Raw genomic sequence first — 18,136 nt, 5'->3', positions numbered from 1 at the left:
ATGTCAGAAAAGCTGGCTGCAGGGCAGGAAAACCTGGCAGGGTGCCTCAGAGGACAGTGTAGTACTAGAAGTGTTTTAGCTCTTTTCTAAAATGTTAATGTTGCCTTAAGCTTTATTTACTAAATTTGTCGAAACTGACACTGGATCAAGAGCAATATTTAAATGTAATGTACACCTCAGTGAACACTCAATGCAGAAATCAATAGTACTGTTTAAATTTCTCTTTCTGGTTTATTCTTGAACCAGATTATTAAGAGGAAGAGTTCTGCAGGGCTTGGGCAAAGCCATTTGCAGCTGAAGGGGGCCCTCCTCCGGGGGGAGAGGCGGCTGCTGTCACCACGTTGCTCTCACCCGCTGTCCGTGCTTTCCATAAAGTCTTGAATTTGGACCAGCAGAAAATCCAGACTCCAATGCCAGAGAACAAAATTTAAGAATGTGAAAATTGTGTCTTGCTGTATACTGCAACTTTAATAATAATGAGCACTTCTGAGTTCGTTATTGAGGTTTATATAATGCCTGAAAAGTTTCATTGCTGGTTTCCCTTGTCTCCCCTTTCAAAACACTTTCTCATAACAGCAAGAGTAATACGGTTTTGTTAGCAGCCCTTCCCTGTGGGAGGCAATTCCTATTAACTGATTTAGCTCTCATGCCTTGCAGTGGGTGGGTGTAGTCATATGTACCGGTCCTTTGCAAGACAAACTTTTCAAGATAAAAGATATGATGGGGCACAAGTCAGGATACTTGACTGATGTGTCAACAGGATGTTTTTCAATCGATGTGTACAATAATAGCAAATACACAATTATCAAGGATTGAAATTGGCTCACATTTAAACTCTTAAAAAGTGAATTTCATGTCTGCACGGGTATAGCTAAAAAATAGATTTGGCTCTTGTGGATACACTCCCCAAAGACTCCTTCCGTTATGATGCTATAAAGTTTGACGAAGGCATTATATAATTGTTTTCATCACTTTCAGATCTTAATGAATCGTATTTTATTGTAATATATATTCATTGCTTTCCTCAGTTAAAAAGAAAGTTACTGCTTTTATCTTATATGAAAAACAAGGGAATTTGATAAAGCATTCATTATTTTCATATTACTAGTATTAACAGAATAGAACTAGTACTATTTAATTTTAGGTCTTCATAGCTAGCTTGTTAATAACTCGTATTTCCCTGTGTTGTATCCTACTATTTTTTTCTATTTTTTTCCCCAAATACTCTGCATTCTTGAGAAAAAACAAATCCAATGAGTGGATACGTGCAATATTCATAGAATAAACAGGCCCCTCATCCAGGACTTGGAGTGGAACGTGCAGTGTGAAATGTTTGCAATTCTCTATTCATGCACTCTTAGGGGAAGGGGAAATGCAGGGGAGGGGGTGGCTGAATGAAAACAGGACCCTTAGGTAGGTAGGGACGGATAGCTGGGGTGGTTTGGGGTGGGAATGGCTGCTTTTCACAAAAAAAACATGACCTGTTACTGAAAGTATAAGGATTATGCAGCATGTTGCCAGGGTTATGTATAGAATGTGCATTATCAATACAGGACTTCTGAGCTATGCTTGAAACACTCTGTATGTCATCCATGCATGATACTGTCTTCTGGTGTGTCTCTGCTGGTTACGTCCTCTGTTACGCTTCAGAAGGGAAAATAATTCTGCTGGTGCAGTCCCAAGTTTTGATACTGTATCGTTACTTGCATTTATGGCAAGAGCTATGGGAATATTTTTACAGGTCCTTATTTCTTTTCTTTCCTTATTGTTAACCTAAGAAAAAAAGTCCCCGTTTTATAGTTCTCACCTGCAGAATTTCACAGCTGATGTGGGTATTGATTTCCTATTTCTTGGCTTGCAAAGGCTGATTTCTCAGGTCCAAAATAAAGTTGGGCAGAAACTTTGCTCTTCAGAAGAGGTTTTGTCTTAAATTCTGTTTGAATGGAAGGAGAACTTCCATCTGTCCAAAATAATGTGACTTTCCAGGTAGCAGCAGGAACTACTACCTTTTAAAAAACTGGACTGTTTTTGTAAGTTGGAAGAGAAATGTGAAAGCCAGAGCACTTGATTCTCTGAGCTCTGGGAAGTACATCTCCTGTGGCTCTAGTTCATGTCCCTGGAGAGGGGATGTACCTCATCTTTCTGCTTAATTTTTGTCCTGCTGTTCTTAAGTTTGTCAAAGAGCCTTAATATTACCAGAGACCTTTGCATTCAAACAGGAAAACTGAATTCTGCAGCTGTACTGAAATAGTGTCAATTACATAATTTTGAAAAACCTCTAATTAGAAATGAATCTGGTTTTGAGGAGCCATCTTTATTCTTTCACGTACTCTTGTCTAAACTGGCAAGAAGTCCATGAGCATCAGTAGAGTTACACTGACAGAAAACCCGCAGTGGAGCAAAGCGCCTCACGGACGCTCAGCATGGATCATTCTCGGCCGAAGCAAGCGCCATGCGCTCGGTTCCTACACCTCCAAAGGGTGCACAGGACTGCTGAGCTGCAGTGCTGCCATGCCATGATCTACTTCTCTGCAGGTCTTTCAGCTTTTTAAAACCAACTGGAGCTTTGCTGCTATTTGCTGGTGGCTTCCCATCACCGGCAGCTCCTTCTCTGGCAACTTCAGATACTATTTAGCCATGTAGCAAAGTGCTGTGTGTAAATGCAGTGTTTGATAGCTGCCAACAGTACCAATTTGATGGTCTGAGAGCAAATGTTTGTGTAAGTTATTTTATTTTCATTTGCTTTTAGTTGCTTGGTAGAAGCAGGGACCACCGATGCGGCAATGCATGGGGAGTATGTCTGCACACTTGAACTGTTTGACGGCCTCTGCTAGCTCTGCCCAGTGCTTGTATTTCTCTTTCTCTCCCTCTGTGCTGCTCAGTAGTCTTGTCTGTTGTGTTTGTAATTTTCAAATAAAGTACTGTATGTAGGGCCAGATCCGGAAGCGCCCACAGTCAGTTGACTTTAGGTTGACATGCTATTACTGCTTTTCCTCCTCCATCTTAGACCCAACTTGGAGCAAAGCACAGATGTCTGTAAAAAGTCACCCATAACTCTAATTTGGGGTGTCAGTTTTGTGGGGTGTGCATGCATTGCCAAGGGTGGAATGAGAGGATCTTTTTTTCTGGGGTGCCCTCACATCAGGGCTAGGGCTTCACAGTGATTCCTGGAGCGAAAGCTGCGCCGCACCGCGTGCGGACCTGACTGGCGTAGGCAGAACAAATTAGTGTCTCCCATTTTATAATGTCAGGACTGGGCTGGTCCCATCAATAATGTTCTCCATTTGTTCTTGCATCAAGGTAGCGTTGATTCTAGTTGGAGAGTGCAATTTTTTTTGTTTTGTGATTGTTTTTTTAATAAATAAATTTGGTTTAAAGCTTCACACTGGCGTTTTACAGACCTGTTCTTGTCAGCATAAGCCACTACTGTCCTGAGTTGAGACTCCTGTTTGTTACTGAATCAAAATAATGGGAATTATGTTGATAATTTGGAAAGAAATGAGAGGTAACTATATTGGCAGGGGAGAGATGGATAAAATACGAGGAAAAAGATGTTTCTAATAAGGCCATAAATTATTGGGTCTGACACTGCAGGTGCTTTCTCTGTATAGATGGTTTTAATACATCACTGCTCTGTGTTAGGATTTTTCATTATTGAGAAAAGTTGAGGTTCTGTCACTCCATGATATACTATGACAGTCTGTATCCTGAAGGTAATGATCCACCAAAGGAAGACAAACATGGGTTATGTGTTTGTTGTAATTGAGGCGATTTGTGTGTCTGGGAGTTTGCATACACTGAGGCTCAGCTGATGGAGCGGGCAGGAGTGGTTGTTCCAGGTCTGCCCGCATTGTCCCTCTGTGAAACAATGCTGCGCTAGTGGCACTTCTGGGAAAATGGTGGGTTTAGTGATCTTTCCCTGATGCTCAGGGTTATTTGGTTACAATGGTATCTGTCTTTCTTGGTCCCTGCTTGGTGGAGGAGAAAAACAGAGGAGAGGCAGAATCACTTGGCACTGTAGGAGGATTTTTAAAATACAATATTTAATATTAAATATTTCAGGCTTCTGCAGATACTCCCCTTCAAAGTTGTGTTAGTGACTCTGTATTTTGATGTCTGAAATTTGAGCAACATGGCAGCTTTCTCTGTGCAAACAGTTATTTTGTGGTTTGAGAGCTTGTTCTTGAACTGCTTCTGGGTCACTGGGGAAGTAGTAATAAACAAAATCCCATCATAACCCTTGGGGTTTAGACTGGGGGGGGAGCATCAAATCCTGTTCAGACTCTGGGTCCCCCAAAGCATCCAGATTCAGTTTGTTTCCGTCCCGTAGAAGCAGGACAGAAGAGAATAGTGCAGTCACTGGAATTAGCCTGTAACAATTAGTAAACTGGAACAAATAAAAAAGGAATTTTAAAAAAACCTTTTAAAAAATGAAATATTTCAGTGAATGGCTGACTTAACTATTTCCTGTCTCGGATTTTTGGGGCAGGAGGAGGGTTATAATTGTTTCCAGTCTCTAGGAGGAATTTTTCTGCAGCATGCTGAATAGGCTTGCTGAAAAGACTTGCTCATTAGTCATGATGAGTTCCAACCTGGAGTACTGCAAAAGCAAAGTGTGTGTAGCATTACAATGACTTTTTTGTATTGAGGGTCCAAACTTGAGTATTGTGGGGTCAATAGTGTACAGAGTAGGTGCATTTCTGCTGTCTGGCTAACTTCATATTACATCAGTGCTGTTCCTTTATTGCAGATTTAATTGCAGACAGCAGTCCTCATTACTCTGCTTGCAGTGTTTTTGGAGAAGCAAGCAGATGAGCCTCCTCAGTTAAGACTCAATATCAAATTTCATGTCAGGAGAAGTCTTGCCAGCAGTTTGCTGCTTAGGCGAAAGGTCAGATGCAGATAACTCAAGGTGGGTGTTGAAAGCAGCTCAGCTGAATATGTACATCTGTAGCTGTTTCCAGAGCTGTTAATTAGCCCAGATTGTCTCTGGAAATGGTGGGTAGGCAGTTATTGGGAGCCTAAACTTGTTGAATGAAAGTTGAAATCTGTTTGAGCAGTTGTGCTCCTCCATTAGCAGAGCAATTGCACGTGTCTGGACTGGAAACTCCTATAGGTTCTGCTGTCCCAAATTTGTATTTGGGAAAAAAAAAAAATCAATCTAGGCCTGGTCTAAGTGAGGTTTTGCAGTGGGTTTCCTGGGTGGTTGATGTTCTTAATGTGACCTTGAATATTAGAAGCTGTTGTCATTTCTGTGTTGGTGTAGCACTCCATTTTCTAGTGGTTAGTGGTGGGAACGTACCTGGTGGGAGCTTGGGAGAGTATGTCGGTGACCAGAGATAGAGAAATGTGTGGCTGGTCTTAGTGTGTGTGGTCAGGTTGGTGACACTTTTTTTGTCTTTTATTTGTTTGTTTTCTTTTTAACATGGGAACCATTCTGTCTGTTCTGCTTGGGAAAAGGTGTAGAAGTTGGTGTGGTTTCTGTTGCAGTGTATATGAGAAGGAATAACAGAGCTTTTTTTTTTTTTTTTCTTTTTAAGAGAGTTTATGGGCAGGAGTCCATTCAGTTTGTTTTGGGTTGCAAGTTAAGCCAAGAGAGGAAGAAAATGAGTCTGTGGAAACCCTCTTTTGTGGTAACAGCTTTGGACCATATTTTCTTGTGGCCGATCTAGCTCCACTGAAGGTAGTGGAATAAATAGTGTTCATCATGCAGATGTTAGAGCTTTTGGCTAAGTATTGATTCTTTCAGAGCTCACAGGTGTTTTGACATTCACGGCATCACTTCTTAATGTGCCTACAGCAAATGTGAGCTAGAGACAGAAATAGTAACTGCAGCCTCATGCATTGTCCCAGTTTTGTTTAATGAACTTGAGATGGTGACCAGTTGGATAAAACTGTTTGTACAGTGAACAGCTACTTCAAGGGTCCAGATGTGCTTGGGTCTCTGAGATGCTTTCCTGGAAAAGGAAATCATGTTCATGATGGAAAATTTTGCCTTTCTCAGTCATCCCAGTAAAATCGAAACCCAGAAAAGTGACATTTTTTGCACTTAACAGTACCTTTTGCCGTTGATGGCAAGAGTTATTGTTAATGAGGGGTCAGATGCCCCAATCTGGACTGGCACAAAACAGAAGACCTTTTTTGTGACCAGTCCTGGAGTCTGCATGTAAATATGGTAGATTTGATACAGATTAGAGTACTAGTTAACAAAGATGAGTAACTTCTCTACGGGCTAACACAAAAGATGCATTATCAGTGGAGAAAACATACCTCTCCTTTTTGTCAAGTGACCCTGTAGAAATGTCCCTCAAGCTTTAGCACAGATCACCTGGGGACCTGTGATGATTTAGCTGATACATACGGTACTGTGAGCCTGGTTCTGTGACTGGGACAGTAGAAATGTGTCTATGTCCCAGTGGGAATTAATGGAATTACCATAGCACAATGTTTTCATTTGCTCTGTATATGACAGTGGTGGGGGGAAACAGTTGCACAAAGCATTATCTTCCCCCTCATCCAGACTTGGAGACTTTACTTGACTTTAGTGCCCAGTCCAGAACTGGTTTCAGAGCTGTCCTCGCAGTTATGTCGTAGGCCAAGTGCAGTAAACAGGGGGTTGAATATGACCAGATCAGCCTGTGTCTGCTCATGACACAGGTGTGGGTGACTGGGTTGGGGTTTTGCTGCCCTGTGTGGGACAGGGGTTGCATACCGGAGGGCTTCCCTCTTCTCTGTGACTGCCGAACGGCCACGTGCCATGCCCGAGTGCTTGCTCGGAGAACTGCAAAACAGTGTAAAGCAACTGAGGTTTGGGGGGTTTCCCTAGAGCAGCACATTGTAAAGCATTGAAGTGAAAGCAAATGTTTGTTTGGGGGATTGTAATCATGTTTGTGCCTGTAAAGGTGAAAACTCTGCATGGGTCTCTCAACAGGGAATGAGAAACACAAATTGTCTCGGGCAGTTGTGCATGTGAAGATGCAGAGCAAAAACTTCAGATTGCTGTGCCTAGAAGTATTTCGTGGCATTTCTCTTAGGGCATTTATTAGAGCTGGTGTTACCTTGGAATTGAACAGCATTTAATAATGGTTAATTAAGACTGCTCAAAAACTCTTGGAGGAAAATAAAAGACAAACTGAGTTCTGGACACATGTAGAGGGAGTTGCAATAAATGTAGAATGTTGCCAGGTGATTTATGAACTTAATTTTTCTTCTAGGATGGTCACAGATCCTTGTAACTGTATCCTGGCCCACACTAGCACTGTGGCACAGCAACTGGGTAGTGACACCTCTCTGCAAAAATTCATAGCCATGCATCTGTGATGGGCATGTGTGTATTGGAAAAGATGAGCTTAAAAAGGAGTAAACTAAGCTTGATAGAAGAGCTTCTGATTTACATGTTACAGATATATTCCAAACTTGCATTTAGGCAACTTCAGCTCCTTCCAGTCATCTGCCATCACACTCCCTGACAACATGCAGATGCTGCTGTCTGCCGGGTTTGGAGGGTGGCAAATGCTAGTGGAAAGGGAAATTCAGGAGGCACATTGTCACTGTGCTTCCTGTTCTTCAGCCATGCCCAAAGTCAGAGCTCTGCTGCACCAGAGCAGGATCAGACCCTTGGCACGGTGTTTACTGTGTCCCATAGAGCCGAGCTCAGCTCTGCCAAGCGCTTTGAGTGATGTTCACTGGCGCTGTGCACTGCTGCACAGTGGTGATGCTCTCCTCTCCCTGTGCACAGGACCTGGGGAGGTTGTGAGGGACTGCCAGAGTTTGAGGGCTGTTTCTCAGAGTTATTACAAGTTCTTGCAATGTGAACCTCTAATGTTTTCAAAGACTCAGGCAGAAAGGACTTGCAAAACAGACTGTACTTGTCATCTCCCAGTTCATTGATTGCTTGGACCAAAGGTGGTGCTAAATCTAATCTTTGTCTGTAATATTTATATTTTGTTGGACTTTTAAAGTGTTTGATAAAACAGATGCAGTGTCCTTCTTACATGACAAATTTAGTCCTGGCTTGGGACATGGCAAAACTCACTTGGACCTTCAGGGTCCAGAATTGTTGCTTGTTAACATTTGAGCAGGCTTGCAGTGTTCTGGGGGGAGGTGGGAAAAGGGTACTCTATCTTCAAATGCTTGCAGACTGTAAGAATTGACTTGTGACTTATTTTTTTTGTTTGTTTGTTGGTATTTTGTTTACATTGCCTCTTACGCCCTAAGGAAAAATAAATTTTTGACCTTTTTAATTGTGATCCAGTTGGCTTGGGTTTTTTTTCAAGTTTTTCAGTACTAATTCCACTTGTGTTTGTCAAACCACCGAATCTAGCTCTCGCAGAATAACTTACAACTTATGTATACATGCAGTTGCAAATTTCAGCTTAAGCTTAAATGGATAAAGGAGCTTCTCTTGTCCCCTGGCCCTGAGTTGTTACTGTATGATGTATTTTTGTCTCTTTTCTAATCCACAGAGTCTTGTGGACTGCTCACCTCTGTCCTCAAACATGAAGACCTTTTGTCCTTGTTGAGCAAGGTCTTAAGGTTTAAAATACTCTGTCAGGATGTTTTTTGGAGAGGGATGTGGCACCAGATCCAAAATAATAAGAAAAGCATCCTTTTACATGAGTGGCCCTTTGGTTCTGTGATGAAAGGGTTGCTCTGAAAGTTGGGGTGAGCCCTTAACACCCCTGCATGCAGGCTGCAGAGCAGGCAGTGTGTGAACATGGGATATTAAGGTCTGATCCTGCAAGGTTGCCGGGCCCTGCTGACTCCTGTTACCCAGGTTTGAAGGTTGGAGGCCTCAAATACTTCAAGTAGAAGTTCTCTGGTGTGTGAAGCAGCAGCCAGGTAAAACTGAAGAGCTTCTCCTAATGGATCTCCACTCCTTATGTGGGACATCTCTTGGGCATGCAGAAGGTAGTAGATTAGGGGATATAATGGGTGAGCGGGTTGTAATAGGGGATGTAATAGTAGAGAATAGTAGAGAAGTGTTTTCTAGCACTTCAATTCCCAACTTGGCTATAGGACCGCTCTATGAAGTTGTTGTCCATCTCCTTATTGTCTGTTAGAAGTTTGCAAATCTGTAGGTAAATGGGGGGTCATGCCTAGTGCCTGGCTGCCACTTTGGAAGGCAGGACTGCAGAAGGGTGTTGCCCATCCCCAACTTTTTGTTCCTGCAGCAGAGAGTGACCTTGCATGACTGCATCCCTCATTTTAGCATGGGGCTATGCCTTCAACCATGTGCTGTAGCACTTCACAAACATCCTGTGGAGCAACGAGTCACCCCCAGGCCCTGAGGTGAGCCAACTCTCAGTGGAGACACAGCGTTTGCTGACAGTGCCCATGAGATATTCCTCCATGCTGGCACATAGGTGGATTGGTGCGTGAGGAGTCTGTTTGGGCTGTTTTGGCACTCCAGCTTTCTGAAGGATGCTAGGAATTAGATCTGAGGCAGCGCACCATCCCGGGCTTTTTAAGGCACAGACTTAGTGACTTAGGAACAGTGCCCCCTCTGCCCCTGTGTGCAGAGTGAACCAGCCAGTTTAGGGTTGAGAGGGTTTCCAGTTTAGGGTTGAGAGGGTTTTTCCGGACTGGTGCAATCACCATATACTAATGTATCCCCTTGTATATCGTAACGCACTGTTAATTGCTCCCTTCATTCCTCATTTTTCTCTGAGAGCCACTACCAGAGCTGTTCTGCACTCAAGACTAAATTTTTCTGGTCCTACTTATGTGTCTTTGTAGTATTAGTGAAAAGGAGTAAAATCAATCTTAGGAGAAGGGGGAAAACTAAAAAAAGAAAGGCGAGGCAGAGGCTGTGTGCCGTGCCGCCTACGGAGCACCAGGTGGCGATGCTGGACCAGCTCTGCAGCTCCTGGACCACTGTCGGAGCATCCTCCCTCCTTCCTTCCTCCAAGTCCTGCTCATCTCCCCCCGCCCCAGCGCGGTCCGTGGGCCCGGGGCCCGCGGGCTGTGCCGCAGCTGGCCCCCGCCGGGCGAGCCCTGGGGATGGCCCTGGCCGCAGCGGGAGGGAGGGCTGCAGCGGTGGGATGCCTCGTCGCCAAGGAAGGTCTGTGCTGCGCCATGGTTGGTCTTCGTGGAGAATAGCTTGGGAGCAATGGTGAAATTGCAGATCTGGTTTGGATTTGGTGAGCTGATGGTGATGGCCTGGGGAAGGAGGTCAGGGCAGGGTGACCCCAGCGATGCTCAGCAGATGAGGACGCAAAGCTCACCGGGGCTATCGCACATGGCAGCTGCAGGAGGGAATGAATAGGCTGTCGCTGCTGGAGGGGAAACACAGGGTACCTGCCCTGGTCCTTCTTGCTGATGCCAAGGGAGGGGAGGATCCGAGTTTGGCCCAGAGCATTAGCACTTCACTTGTCCTAATATGTGGCAGTGCTTGGGCTCAGCACGCCTGGCGGGGCTGTCTGGCAGGTCAGTGTCCCCAGTTTCTAGGGGCAGTCTGTGTTGTGCAGCTCTATCCCTTGCTCCCAAGGAGATGAGGCTTCCCATGGCTGGGCTGTGGCCTCTCTGAGTTTTCCAGACCCACTGGAGGTCCCCCGGTCCCTGGAAAGCAGAAGCTGGGCACAGCTCTTGGAGTGCAGTGCAGGTGTGTGCTGCAGACTTGGCTTGTCCCAACAGCTGCTGAAAGCTCCTCAGGGTGATGTCGGAGAAAGCAGGGCTGTAGAAGAGGTTTTGCTTTACCGAGCCTGGAAAGGTTTACGCCACTGGGGAACTGTTAGAGTGGAATAGCTTCAGCTGGAGAGGCTGAGGGCACCTCTCCTGGGATGTCCCTGTCCCTTGGCAGATGGAGTACCCACACTGAGGGAGAAGATACCAACAGTCCTGTGACAAGAGAGAGTGATCCAGCCAGTCTCTGATCTGCTGAATAGCTAAAAAAAAGGAGGAGGAAATCTCACACAGTGGTGGTGTAGGTGTGCTCCTGAGCAGATCCCTGCAGCAGAGGACCTATTGGGTTTTGGGGGAACTGGCATGACTCTGGAGAATCCAAATCCCCTTTGGGTCCCTGTGTCCCTTGCTACATGCTGAGGAAGCATCTGCATATTGCCCCAGCATCTCCCTTGGCCAGACCATGGTTTGTCAGTGGGCCTTCTCAACATGTTGCTCAGTTCAGGGCTGGGATCCTCCTGTCAGGTGTTGGACTGTCATATCTCTGCAGAGCTGGGATGCAGACACCAGGCAATTTTGCTACTGCTCTGCCTCATCTTCAGCCACGTTACCTGGTCCCTACCAGGCTGAGCAGAATGGTCCTGCATTTCCTCACAGTATGCTTTCTCTTTCTTGTGCTGGTGGAGGGCTTTTATTTGTGATTACAGGCACTCACTTGGGAGACTGTGCAAACAAGGCAATGAGAGTAAAGAAGCTGTGGCTTCTCTCTGGGGAGGGTGTGAAGAGTCTCAGGAGCATGGGGCCTAAGCTTGCAGGAATACAGTTAGCCCTTGCTTTTACTTTTGTGACTTCCTTTACTCCTTATGTTTGTATGGGGTCCATCAGGAGCCTATTCATTATCCAGCTCTCAACACCCCCTCATTTTCAAGCACTAAAGGAAAGCTTGAGCTCTCTGCACTCAGCTCCCCACAAGGAAGAGGCTCTCATGCCAATGTAGCTCTTACCTCAGCCTCTCGCCACTGCACTGCCCATCATGTTTCGCCACGCTTGTGGAAGTGGTAAATACTCAGTCGCCCATACTGCTGCAGGATACCTAAATCAACTTTATTCACAATCACAGTTATCCAATTTTTCACAATGAGTTGTTATTTTCTTTAAACAGAACACAAAACATCTTAAAGTAAAGCAATGAAATGCAAATGACACAAGAACACGGAGGTACATGGGAACCTACACCAGTCAAACAAAACAAAAGGTTAGGATTGTTGTTACTGTTACTGCTTTTGCTGTGTGGGTTTTTTTTTTTTTCTCCCTGGAGAGAGACTTGCTCTCCTCCTCCCTGCTCACAACTGGAGGCCAGCTGATGCTGGGAGCAGGACTTAACCCCAATTTTTGAGCTCTGATGATGGGGGAGCTTTCAGCTTCTACTAATTCCTAGAGTTTGGTCCACAGTAAAACAAACACAGTTATATATTAAAACACTCTGAATTCAAAAAGGTGAAGAGGGAATTCACACCACTGCACTGGTACCCATGGATAGAGTTTCTTGAAAAATAAAGTGTACCCCTTGCACCGAGGGGAACCGATTCCTCTGGTGTAGTGAAGGCTCGGGAGGCTGCTTATTGCACGTTTCCCCATATCCACTATTTCATTGACGCCTTCCTACCCCTTGGGTTTGTCCTTTCTGAAATCTTTGCACTGGAGTTTGTGTAACTACTGAAACAGGCTCCCTGTGTCTGCTGGTCACGGCTCTGTCCTCGAGCAAGCTGGAGGCTGGCTGTGTGCCTGTGGACTGGCTGTGCTCCTGGCATGGCTGCTGTGCCTTCCAACAGACTTGTGCCAACCCAGCCTCCTCCCACCCCTCAGTGAGGGCATCTGGGCACAGGAGCCATGATGCTCTAGGGCTTTCAACAGCCAGCCTGGAGTGCAGGGCTGGGTTGTGTTAGGGGTGTACATGAGAGGTATGCAAAGAAATAACGTAAATCCCTGTAACCAGAATATCAGCATTCAAGTTAGTACTGCCCGCCGGGGCGGGCGGGGGGGGTGGGGTAGCTGCAGACCCCTGTGGTAGGCTGCAGTGATGGTGGTGCCTTTAGAAAAAGGCTCTACAATGCGCTCTCCAGCTCGTAGTAGCCTCTTTTTTTCATTTCCTCAAGAGGATGGGGCAAGGACATGTTTTCCAGGTGCTCTTGGGAGCAGCCTCTTCTAGTGCTTTCACCCACCTGCTGCCTGTGGGGGGGGGTGGGAGAAGCATGATGCCCCCTGCAGCGAGCAGCTGTGTATATTAAATGCTTTTATCCCTATGTCACACTGTTCCCCCATGTCCTGTCAGCAGCCATATGCTGGGGTGTAGGAAAAGGCTCAGCAGAAGGGGTACAACTCCATGGCCTTCCCTGGCCTGGCCTGGCGGGCAACGTGGTGGGGCAAATGCCATTGCTGCTGCACCCCAGCCCTGATCACCCCTCAGGGCCCAGACACCATCTCTACCTCCCGTGTGGCCCTGGAAGGCAGCAGGATGTGGCTGGAGAGGAGACAGGCAGCTCCTGCTGCTGCAGAGCCACCCTGCCCGGGCCCAAGGGCCAGCAGCCCTGCGCCAGGCCAGTGGCCAAGGTGGAGCTGTGGTTATCACAGCAACTGTGGGGGCTGCCATTGCAGGCACCCGCCACAGGGACAGTGGGGTTCCCAAATGGGGCAGGAGTGAAGGGGATTTATTTAAATAAACCAAAGCAAACCAAACCCCTCAAGCTACTTTGTTTTTTTTTTTTTTTCCTTTCTTTCTTTGTAACACTAAGGACAGCCATGTCCTGCTGTCAGGCTGGCTCTGAAGGGCTGAGTACCACCTGGCTGGTTTTGTCTTAAAGCACAGTGATAAAGTTACCAGTAAATGAAACCCGCAGACATGTGGGTTTATACATTCTTCCCCAGTGGGGTTGGGGGCTTTGTTTTTGTTTTTTTATTTTATTTTTCTCCCTCACAAGTGCTGTCTGGATGGTAAGGGGAGGAAAGGTGAGGGAGACACATCTCCCTCTCCCACAAGCCCATGGGGGCAGAGATGCTGCTGAATCCCTTGTGCTGCGTGGAGACCACACACAAAGTGGTGGTGATGGGGTTTGAGAGCTGCTTGTCATGCAATGGGATGGCAACAGGAGATGGCTGGACACCGCTGGGAGGAGCAAGACCGGTGCCAGTATTGGCTGCCAAACCCACCATGAATGCCTCTGCCAGAAAACAGCAAGGGAGGAGTGGGGGACAGCCCTGATGGGGCTGCTCTTCTGCCTATGGACAAGAGGTGGGTTTCACTTCACAAATCCTGGGTCCTTTTCTGCACTGGCCCCAGCTTTTCTCCTCTTCTGCTAAGCTGTCCTCTGCACATGGGGTGTCTCTGGAAGGCAATGTGTAGCACTGAACCTTTTACTGCTTGCTGTCCCTGCTAAACAGTGGAGACTCCCCTCCACTGTGCATGGTCCAGAAAAAGGATGATTGCACCAGCTGGTTTTTTTTTGAGATAAATTTTAAAATCCACAAGGGAGATTAGTCCATCACAACTTCCCTGACACACTGGAGTTCAGCCCCAGGGCTTGCTTGGAGGGAGGAAGAGCAGCTAAGCTTGTCTCATGTGTTGTCCACAGACAAGGGGATCAGGGTGGTGGTGGGTGATGTTTTTTGAATCTCCTGGATAATTAATAGAGACCAAGACCTGTGTTGTTTCACAGCCTCCTCCCCACCTGCCCAGTCCCCACCACAGCATCTGCTGCTGCTCTTAAGTGCTGCGGTATGTTTTGATGATATCTTTGATGGCCCGTCTGCAAATAGGGCAGCAAGCATTGGCCATCTTCTTGAGCTTCAGCCCACACGAATAGCAGAGACACATGTGTCCACAGGAGTAGATGACCGTGTCTACCATGTTCTCGTAGCAGATGGTGCATTCATCTCCCCAGGGCCCTGAGACGGATGGGGAGATGGGTGACTCAGGCAAGCTGATTGGAGAGTTGGGAGCCGTGCCTGAAACACAAAGAACAGGGTCACTCATGCTGCTTAAAAGGCTTCCTGACATCCCAGGGTAATTTCTGCCCTGAAGCTAGCTGCAGTTGGAGGAACCATGCCCTAGCAGAAATGGATGCTCCAGGGTCAGGGGTCCTTCCTATGACCTACTGTCCCACTCGCTGAGTCCTGGTTCACATGCCAAGGCTCAGGGCAGCAGAAAGGCAGCATCTTCTGGGATCTGCTGCCCACGCAGAGCAGACCAAGAGAGAGCTGTTCCCACATAGCAGGGACAAAGAGCAGTTTCACGTTTTCAAACCACTGTCTAAATATTAACAAAGGAGGAAAAATCAGGAGGGATGGATCAAGACACCTGCTTTGAAAAGGGAGAAGCTGGGTGGCACATGGTGGCAGCAACTCCCAAGACAAGCAGCACTTTTCTCTAGGGCCAATCCAGGGATGTGGGACCACCATGCCTGGCTACAAATCACTCTGTGTGGATCCTTCAGGACACTGGTGGGGTGGTACCTGCATGGACAGCATGTAGCTCATAGTGGGTCATTGCTTTGAGAGCTATGAGGAGCTGCAGTAATTATGCTCATGGCACACCTGTAATGAGGCCTCACCAATGAAGCCAATGAGGTAGCAAGACAATGAGAAAAATTCTATTTTTTTTTCCCTAAAACCCATTACAAATCTGAATGTTTGCTGTCACCAGTTATTAGACTTGAGACTGGTAAGTCCCTTCAGTGAAAAAACACTCTTGGTTTGGACAACAATTAAAAGGATTTGGTAAGTAACATATCCTACCATCAATGCCTTGGGATCATGCAGGTGCCTGGGGTTTTAAAAACGCTGCTGAACAGCCTATAATTTTCTACTGCATGTACCTTTATCTAATTCTCACTGGAATTCATTGGCATATTAGAAATACCAATACTGCCTTTTTCTGAAGAGGGTACTGAAGGTGTGTGGAGAGGGAAAGGGGGGCTGTAGGCATACCCGTAGCTCCAGTCTAAGCTAGCATGCAACATGTCACTGCCACACAGCTCTCCAGAAGGAGCTGTGCGTCACAGGGCCATGCTACATAACAGAAACCCTGCTGCCTCCCTTGGGACCTTTCATGATGAAAAGGGTTGGAGAAATATTGCTGTCTAGGCATCTAAGCAGCTTCCACGTAAACCAGACTGAAAATAGCATTTGCAGAGGCTCTCCCTTCATCCCCAAGGGAGCTGACAGAAGACTCTGTTGATCATTGTGATTTTAAAGTCCTTCTGGGAGACAAGTGTGAGACCGTTAAGGGAGACAGTGCAGGAGCAGGCAGGGGGAGGCAAAGGCGGGGGGGATCCCACCACACTTACCACTGATAGAACTGCAGAGCGGGCCAGAGCCACATGTAGACAATATGGGGTCAGAGACGCCGCTGCAGAGAACAGTGGGGGAATTGGGTGTTGATGTGGGCGAGCTTGGTGTGGACAGTCCCAGCCGCTCAGCTAATATGGTGGAACCTGCACCATGAGAAAAGAAACCTATAGTTACTTTTAAAAATTGGGGCTGACAAGGGAGTGCAGCTCTCAGTGCTTGTCAGGATTTGTGTCTCATCAGCATGAAATCTAGGGAAGAGCAAAAGGAGAAAAAACCCCCTCATATGCCTTTTTAAGTGCTAGCAGCTGGCCCTGAAGAGACATCAAGCTCCCACAGCCCCTGAAATTTGCTGGAGCTCCTTTAGCCATCAAAACCCTTTGTTTCTGCCCTTAAATGTGTTTCAAGTCATTAAGTGCAGTTACTTTCCTTATGGTTTCATGCTCATATGCACCCTCAGCACTATATCCAGCAATGGGCTTGTAGCCAGTAAAGGACATAGCCTGCAGCAGGGTGGGCTGGACTCCAGCACAAGAATGTGTCACCTTGTCAAAGCACTCTTTGCTAACCCAGTGCAAAACTGCATAATTCCAGGCTTCAACAAATTCACGCAAAGACATTCAAGGACTTCCCAGAGACAAATACAAGGGTTTGGCAATCAGGAAAACTTAGCTCTGCTCACTGTTGTGCTTCTTTTGTAGGGTGGCTTCTCTCAGAGGTGGGGATAAGTCACCAAAATGTATTTGGCTCTGGGATGAACAAGAACAACTCTCTCCATGTTCAGGAACATTCTCTTCACTCCCTGAATGTCTGAATGTGATGGCTCAAGTGCAGAGCACCTTCAAGTCCCTTCTGGGTGTCCCCAGCTCCATTACCTTCCGCTCTCACTGCCCACCATCACCTCTATGTTCATGTGCTGTCTTCCAGAAGAGCCAGCTCTGCCCCTCCCTCCATCTCAGCCTCTTTCTTCTGCTGTTACAACAACAAGTACCTTAAAGCTCCTTCCAGAAGGGAAAAAATGGGAATGCTTAAACTCTAGCTGATGCAAAGGTTTTGTAGGGGAATTTCATTGTTAGTGATGCAGCCTAGTCTTCAGTAAGATAGTGGTGAGACAGCAGCATACATGCGCATGAACCAAAGTATGGTTTCTTGGTGGTAAGAACTAGTTTGCCTATGGTTTTAAAACTTCTAGTTCCCCTGCTGAGAGGACAACCAGGGTAACTCCAAATCAGAACTCAAACGCTAAGACTTCTTCATGTTACCATATAAGGAGCCGAGAGACACAGAGGGTTTGGATCTGCAGTGTCCTCAATGAGTCGGAGGCTACTCTCCAGAGAAAAAGCAGCAGTAGGAGGCCAGGAAAACCCCATGTGCCTGAAAGATCCTTCAGCTCCTATTTGCAGGGAGGCTGCCAAGCCAAGGAGGACCAAACCTGGGAACCCAGGACTCCAAATGCCAACTGTGGATTGTGCAAAAAAAAGCAAAAGCACAGCAGCAGCCAATGTCAGATTCTCCTTCCCTTTTTAGCAGAACAAGACTGAGCAGCTTAAGTGTGGCACAGGGACTGGGGCGGGGGGGGGGGGGGGGGGTGCAGGGATGTTTGGGTCAAAATCTGTTCTGAGAACTGCATATAGGAGAAGAGGCAATTAGCTTCAGCCTTCAGTCCCTTGGTTTTGCCCCTCTTCAAATGAGGAGCGCTTTTCTCCCAGGCACAATCTGAAGTTGAATTAGCCTCTATAAAGGGCTTTGGGGCTCTTACACTTGAGATGCTATAGAGAGGCAGAGAGGCACCTCCTTTATCACACAGATGAGAGCTGAGGCTGGAGTTTAGCTCAGTAAATATGCAAAGAGAATGATGCAGCCTCTAATGACAGCCACTAGCAATGGCCTTTCCTCTCCAATATGACAGATGACTGTAGCAGAAAACTTGCCCTGTGGGTAACACACACTGCAAACAGGCCCAGCAGGGGCACAGATTTCAGCTTGTTCACTGCACACAGAACAAATATGAACACTGAGCAGCTGAACAAGTTTTTCAAGCCTTCCCTCTCCTCCCTGCAGCCTGGAGACATTTCTTCCATTTGGCTGACACACAGCACATTGCATTTCTAACACCAACCTGGTCATTTCATTAAATGCAAAATAAAGACTATTAGGAGCATTTTTCTTC

At 46.6% G+C, this 18,136-nt stretch overlaps 1 protein-coding gene across 6 annotated transcripts in view; it reads right to left on the bottom strand.

Annotated features, from left to right (window-relative positions):
- Window positions 1–11,706: 11,706 nt before the first annotated feature.
- The window catches only part of NEURL1 (neuralized E3 ubiquitin protein ligase 1), a 169,961-nt gene continuing 163,531 nt past the window's right edge, over window positions 11,707–18,136 (bottom strand). For all 6 annotated transcript variants that reach the window (XM_074875209.1, XM_074875212.1, XM_074875210.1 and 3 more), the window contains 2 exons: window positions 15,966–16,112; window positions 11,707–14,625 (listed from right to left, as the gene is read on the bottom strand). In XM_074875209.1, the coding sequence (XP_074731310.1) occupies window positions 14,384–14,625; window positions 15,966–16,112 (389 nt within the window). In that variant the 3' untranslated portion in view covers window positions 11,707–14,383. The remainder of the gene's footprint in view (window positions 14,626–15,965; window positions 16,113–18,136) is intronic.

The sequence above is a fragment of the Strix uralensis genome, chromosome 7 (assembly GCF_047716275.1).
Source record: "Strix uralensis isolate ZFMK-TIS-50842 chromosome 7, bStrUra1, whole genome shotgun sequence".
NCBI classification, from domain to species: domain Eukaryota; kingdom Metazoa; phylum Chordata; class Aves; order Strigiformes; family Strigidae; genus Strix; species Strix uralensis.
The sequence above is the reverse complement of the archived record's forward strand: the minus strand, read 5'-3'. Positions and strand labels throughout refer to the sequence as shown.